Genomic DNA, 6,936 nt, shown 5'->3' with positions numbered 1-6,936 from the left:
ATTATTCAATTGATTTCCGATTATTATGGATTCAAGCCTAGGTCATAAAAATTTAAAATTTATCATAAATTTATAATTTTTATGGTGGTTTTTAATCATAGGTTTCTAATTAAATTATAATTAATTATGAAAATCAAATTAATTCTAAATTATTCTAATTTTCAACAAATTAATCATAATTACAAATTAGATTGCATAATTAACAAGGCTAGGCATTCAAACTTGTTAAACATATACAGTAGGTCAATCAAAAATTCAAGATTTATCAACAAGAATCGCAAATATTTAATTTAACATCTTAAATTTACGAAATTTTGCATTCGAAAAACTAAAACCTTCGAAAAGTCATAGTTAGGCTTCGAATTTGAGAATTCTGGGTTCGGCAGAAAAATAATATTTTTGTCAAAATTTTAGAATGCCTTTTATATGCGAAATTGACACAAAAATCACTCAATTTGGATGAGTAACGAAGAAACTGCCGAAAAACTGCGTACGTATAATTAAATAAACGCAATTTGCAATTAATTAACAATTACGAAAATTAATCACCCCTTTTAATTCTTGCAAATTTGTAATATTTAACCATGTTCATGCAATTTAGATTATGAAAATAATAAGAGGCTCGTGATACCACTGTTAGGTTATGATACATATGACAATTCATAAATCATGCGGAAAAACCATTTAGCCAGGAATACATATTATTTACACATAATCATATAGCATAGTTTAGATGCATACTCTTTGTTGCGTGCCTTCCCTAGCTGCGCCCGAACCGAACAAGAACAAGTCTTTAGGACGCCAAGTGTCGTCCCTCCGTAGATAGTCCACAGCACGTCCGGATCCGCCTTAAGATTAACCAACTAGAATTGCCCTTAAGGTACTAAAGAATTTCGGCACTCTTAGGTACGAAATGTGTCTGAATTTTCTCTCAAAAACTCACTTTGAATACTTGAATAATCTATGAAAATATGTGACCCTAGGCACTTATTTATAGAGTTATGGAAAGGGTTTTGGAATCCTATTAGGATACTAATTTATTTAATTATAACCTTACTAGGACTCTAATTAAATAATCATTATCTAATAGTTTTAGGATTTAATCACACTTTGAATTCTGATTGCTTCAGGATTCCCGCACAAGCAATGCACGAGCATCGTACACCCGCGCAAGCCTTGCGGCCCACGCTAGGCGCACAGCGCTCGGCCCACGCTATGCTCCGCGCGCGCACCCAAGGCCTTGGCTGGGCCTGGCCTTGCGCTGGGCCTGGTCGAGGCTTGGCGTGCGCTGGTGCGCGTTGGCTCGCTGGGCGACGGCCTGGCTTCGTGCTGGGCCTTCGTCTAGCGGGCCTCGTCCGATGCTGATTCGTACGATACGCTTCCGATTAAATTCCCGATTCCGGAATTCATTTCCGATACGAACAATATTTAATATTTCCGATTCCGGAATTAATTTCCGTTTCGAACAAATATTTAATATTTCCGTTTCCGGAATTATTTTCCGATTCCGATAATATTTCCGATTCTGACAATATTTCCGTTTCCGGCAATATTTCCGATTCTGGCAATATTTCCATTTCCGATAATATTTTCCGATACGTACCATGTTTCCGTTTCCGGCAACATCTACGACTTGGATAATATTTATATTTCCGATACGATCCATATTTCCGTTTCCGGCAATATCATCGTTTCCGGAGTATTCATTTCTTGCCTGTGACGATCTCAGCTCCCACTGAAACCAAGATCCGTCGATTCCGAATATCCATAGATGGAGTATCTAATGCCATTAAATACTTGATCCGTTTACGTACTATTTGTGTGACCCTACGGGTTCAGTCAAGAGTAAGCTGTGGATTAATATCATTAATTCCACTTGAACTGAAGCGACCTCTAGCTAGGCATTCAGCTCACTTGATCTCACTGAATTATTAACTTGTTAATTAATACTGAACCGCATTTATTAGACTTAACATTGAATGCATACTTGGACCAAGGGCATTATTTCCTTCAGCCTCTAGCTAGGCATTCAGCTCACTTGATCTCACTGAATTATTAACTTGTTAATTAATACTGAACCGCACTTATTAGACTTAACATTTGGACCAAGGGCATTATTTCCATCAGTCTCCCACTAGTCCTTAGGGACAAGTGTGCATTTCCTAATTCCTTTGTCGCTCGATGCTTGCTCTTGAACATAAGGTAAGAGTTGTCATCCTTATTATGTCCAGAGGTGTTCCTCGGTTTCAGAGTTCAACTGATCAAATAAACAGATAATCATAGCCTATGATTCATCCGAGCACGGCCATGCATTTCACAGTTTCTAGCTCTCCGAGTGGCCTTGTACAACTTGTCACTACTACAAAAATGGGCAAAGAGACCCTTAGCAAAAGACCCGTTGATCGACATAACGGGTCTTTTTAATATGAGAGATCTAATATTATATATAACGGGTCTCTTATGAGTTAAAGGGCCCACTTAAAATTAGAGGGAAAAATAAAGAGACCCGTCATCTGAATTAATGGGTCTCTAATGTATAAAAAAGGTCCTTTTTTTACGTGAAAAAAAAATGAAAAACACCAGAGACCCTTGATTTAACAAAATGGGTCTCTTATATATCATATGACCCACCTCCCATACAAATTAAAGTAAAATAATAATTAAAAAAAAAAGTAAAATGCGGAAAGACCCGTCGTTTAATCCAACGGGTCTCCACTTTCATTCATTTGCCCCCCAAACCTTCGCTAAACTGCTAAACCAAAATTCACCCTATTGTGTTTGCCTCTTTCTTCTTCCTTAGATTCAAGAGCTAGGTTTCAGGAAAGACAACCATTGGCGAACTCATGGACGAACTCACCACCACCGGCGAATTGCACTACCACCGGAGAACTACCGTACCATCGGCGACCTCACCATCGTTGCTAGCGAACTACAAATTTAGGTTTTTTTTTTCTCAACACTCTCTTCATTCTCTTCTTCTCTTTAATTTTATTTTTTGAATTTCTGAATACCTTATGGGTTTATTCGATTTTCGATTTCAATTTGTAATTTCTGCTACAAGATTGGGGTTTTTTTCTTCTGAATTTTTCAACTTCAATTTCTCCTACGAAGTTGGGTTTTCCCCCCCTGAATTTGTGAAATTTCAATTCCTGAAATTTTGTGTTTAAATGTTCATGTAATTGCAATTGTGGGTTAGGATTTTTCCAGTTTCACGGGAAAATATGATTTCCACCTTGTCATGTTTACATACTTGTTCTACACGGGGACATTTTGATCAGCAATATGTTTCTGGGAAAATGCTTTTGTTGTACAGACTGCAGAATGCTTGTTCTGTTCCTCTTCTCCTTTTCCCAGTAAGATTAAAAAAAAGAGTCGAATGAGAAAGAGTATTGCAGTTGATAGACTGAATAAGTTCTTATGTTTTCTCCAAATTACATTATCTATTGTATTTTCCCTTTGAAAAACAATAATATGGCTTCAACATGTGTAAACCTAGATTAATTGTATGATTCTATTACGGTAAGAAAACATACTCGTCTTTTATCTTTTAGGAAAAAAAGCATAGAGCTCGGGGTTGAGAGTTTCAGCATAGAGCCCTGTCTTCCTTCTTTTCTTTTCTTTTTTTTACAACATTGACCTTTGTTGATTTTAATTTGTCTTCTTCGACCTGATCTGATAGTCTATTGTTGTGGCAGTGGCCAATAATATGTGTTCATTGTTGAGATGCAATTCCATGTCCATTTTGATCTAATTGGTTCAAATGTGTTGTATGATTTGAGTTTAGTTGTTTGCTACTGTGTTTTTCTGTTGAAATGTGCCAGGAAGAAATTTTGGCATTGCTAAGTTCAAACACTGTCATTCCCTTAAAAAAAAAAGTTCGAACACTGTCTTTGAAGTTCAGTTAAACCTTTTCTTGTGTCTATTTTTCAGCTGTTGTCAGATCAAAGTTTTGTTCTTTGGCATTCTGTTTATGTAATTTTGCAGTTTATGACTTTTTCCGATTGTAATCTATCATATGGACTCTGTACTGACAAGCATATACATGTGATACAGTGAGGCTATCTTCTTTTCTCATCCTTTCCCCTGGAGTTATCTTCTTTTTTGGCTCATTATGAAAATGAAAATATAACTTGAAATATGTATGATTGAGATGTGGGGACAAGTGTAGGTTAATACCATTGGATCTGTTTTAATTTCCTTGGTTGCTGCTTACTGTTATGAGTAGTCGATAGTAGATCTGCTATGTGTTTGTATTCTGGAAGTGTTTCCGTTGTTGCTGCATTATAGGCAGTCGATAATAACACTGCTACGTATTTGTGTTCCCATTGTTGCTTCTTACTAATATAGGCAGTTGATAGTCTCTCTGCTATGTGTTTGTTTTCCGTTTCCATGGTTGCTTGATATATAACTTATATTTTTCCTATCATACTCAGGTTACTTCAATAGAAAAGGCTGAATATGAGAAAATCTTAAAAGGCGCTGACAACAGAAGATAGTACCAATCTGTCTCGTTCGGCAAAAGGCTACAATCATAAGGTAGTTTCTTGTTGTTTGAGAAACTTGCAGATTGTTTCTTTTACTTATCTAAGAAGAATTGGCTGCCAATAAGGGTGATTAGCGTGTGATGTGTGGCTAGAGTAGTGCCTGCTTTAGATGGATGTAATGTAGATGAATGTGGTGATAGGCTTTTCGACGTTGAGTCGTTGACAAAGTATAAAATTCTTCCCTTCAGTGTGCATTTCACTGATCTATAAACCCCTCTTAGCTGAGTTAATTGGTGATATAATTCTATTTGTTATATGCATATGAAATTGAATTTAAATGAACAAGCTCAGGAGGTCCATTCCTGTGTTTCAAAACTTGTTAAAATATAAGATTTGCTATATATTTATGTTGTGAGTTGTGACGTTTAAGTGTAAGAAGATCCTAAAATGAAATTTAGCTTAAGAAAGAACATCTTTACCTGATGTTGTTGTTTGTTGATTTAGCTTGCTTAGGAGTTAATTGCATGAATAGGTTTTTGAGGACTAATGTGTCCAGTGGCAAAAAGCTTGGAGGAATCTGTGGAATAATGCAAGGCTTAGCTCTAGTAGTTAAATCGTATGATATTTAACTGTCTTATGTGCTTCGTGTTTCTTTTCCACATATAAGCTGCTTGTTGGATTCTCAGATCATATTTAAAATAGTATTGTTATCTTTATTCTTATGTTCTTGTTTGCGCTTTGCTGTAAATTTGAATCATTTGGAGATGAGTACTGCTTGGAGGCTTTCCTAGATTGAAAACAGAGCTTGCTCGATGTCTTTCCCTATTATGTTTGAAATTCTTTTTCCTTTTCTATGTCAAATGTATTTTTCTCAAGGTTTTTGTTTTTCTTCCGGATGCTCAATACTTCATATGAAGTATATCGCAAGGATACCAACAGGGACTTGTTTAATTTATTCATTCACATATAACATGAAGCACTACATCATTATATTATGGCTATGAAGAAACTCTCTCAGGCTCAGATTTCATATTGAGTTTGTTTTGTTGTTAGGATCCTTTCAGTTTGCTGGTATTGCTAGTTTCTTGAATCCAATCATCCATTTTACCTATCAAGGTGTGATTTCTTTAACTAGCTTAGGTGAGCAAAATCTTCTGACCTTCGTTCTCCTCTTTCATTCTAATTTACTATAATTTTATTTCAAGAGCGTAGAATGGCTGACCGGTTTAGATTGCATGTTAAGGGAGGTGACAGTGGAAGTGGGAATGGAAGTTTGTGACGTAGTTGAACTGATCGGTATGGCAAGCCTGATGGTGGGTTTGACTCTAACTTGATTTCAGAATGATTAGTGATTTCACTTTTAATGGTGATCACCTTCTAATAGGAATCATAGTTTTACCGATAACACAATCTATATTCCCCTTATTTTACAGGTGAAAAGGCGGTGATGTGATTAACATCGTATTCTATGTATCTGCTATTGCTGTATTTTAGGTCATGGAACAATTAATTCATTCATTATAGATGATATCCTTGTGGCTAATTTGCAGAATGGACGATGGGGTGGGCATGGTACTTCAAAGAATAAGATCGGCAGCCGTGGAGAAGACAAGGTTATAATATTTTAGCCCTTTAGTTATTGGTCATAGTTGTTTATTAGTATTTGTATGTTTGTGTTGTGGTTGATTGATTGCTCAAGTCTTGTTTCACAGGTTGTGCAAGTTCCTGTTTCTACTGCTATCTATTTTGTGGAGAGTGAAATCCCTTCAATAGTGGAGAAGTCATCTTCTGTGATTCACCCTTGGGATCTTCCAGGTATTTTTACTTCTGATCTCCTTGCATCTGATCAGCTATCCACTTTTAGTTTGTGGGAGCCGGATATGGATTAGGTTGAGGAAAAGTGTTTAAACCAACAACAATTTAGTGAGATCATCATGCATCATTAGATCTGATACAATGTAAGCTCCTGATAAGAGAAGGTTTTTTCTCACTTGTTTAAGTGAATTGCATCTGCAGCATGGTACACTTCACATACTTGATTCCTTTCCCTTCAGCTTCTTGTAAGACTGTCCATTCTTTGTGATGTGTGGCAAACACCATACCTCATCATCCAAAGACGTATTTTCTTTCTTTTGATAAGCTGAATGAGCAAATTAACTTACTCAGCAGCTACAAAGGATACAGAAGACAAGACGAGACACCAAATCCAAGTAAACACAAAGACAAGACACCAAATTTTGCTCCCTTCCAAACACATAAAGGTGAGATACACTTACACTCACCACGACGTTCTTTCACCTCGAAAGCTTCACTTATTCTCTCGCTTATTATTTTGTCGTCCAGTTTATGTGTTGGTTTTATCTGCTCACTGAATACTTTGTAGTCAAAACCCAAAGACTTGTCTATTTTGTTCTCATCTCATCCCTTTACAATCTTATATAGAGACCAATCT

At 36.4% G+C, this 6,936-nt stretch overlaps 1 protein-coding gene across 1 annotated transcript; it reads left to right on the top strand.

The window, feature by feature from the left end:
- The first annotated feature begins 2,741 nt into the window (after positions 1–2,741).
- On the top strand, positions 2,742–6,373 carry LOC130466717 (probable GTP-binding protein OBGM, mitochondrial). Its single transcript, XM_056835325.1, has 5 exons — positions 2,742–2,941; positions 4,434–4,536; positions 5,549–5,797; positions 6,035–6,097; positions 6,197–6,373. The coding sequence occupies exons 3-5, from the start codon at positions 5,720–5,722 to the stop codon at positions 6,371–6,373; spliced, it is 318 nt and encodes a 105-aa protein (XP_056691303.1). The 5' UTR covers positions 2,742–2,941; positions 4,434–4,536; positions 5,549–5,719.
- Positions 6,374–6,936: the final 563 nt, after the last annotated feature.

The sequence above is a fragment of the Spinacia oleracea genome, chromosome 2, assembly GCF_020520425.1.
Source record: "Spinacia oleracea cultivar Varoflay chromosome 2, BTI_SOV_V1, whole genome shotgun sequence".
Lineage (NCBI taxonomy): Eukaryota > Viridiplantae > Streptophyta > Magnoliopsida > Caryophyllales > Amaranthaceae > Spinacia > Spinacia oleracea.
This window is presented reverse-complemented; position numbering and strand designations above follow the sequence as displayed.

Excerpts from the sequence above, each read along its gene's own strand:
- LOC130466717 (XM_056835325.1), top strand. The coding sequence starts at position 5,720 with ATGTTAAGGGAGGTGACAGTGGAAGTGGGAATGGAAGTTTGTGACGTA. Across the intron at positions 5,798-6,034 it reads TCGGTATGGCAAGCCTGATG|AATGGACGATGGGGTGGGCA; the intron begins GTGGGTTTGACT and ends GCTAATTTGCAG. Across the intron at positions 6,098-6,196 it reads GCAGCCGTGGAGAAGACAAG|GTTGTGCAAGTTCCTGTTTC; the intron begins GTTATAATATTT and ends CTTGTTTCACAG.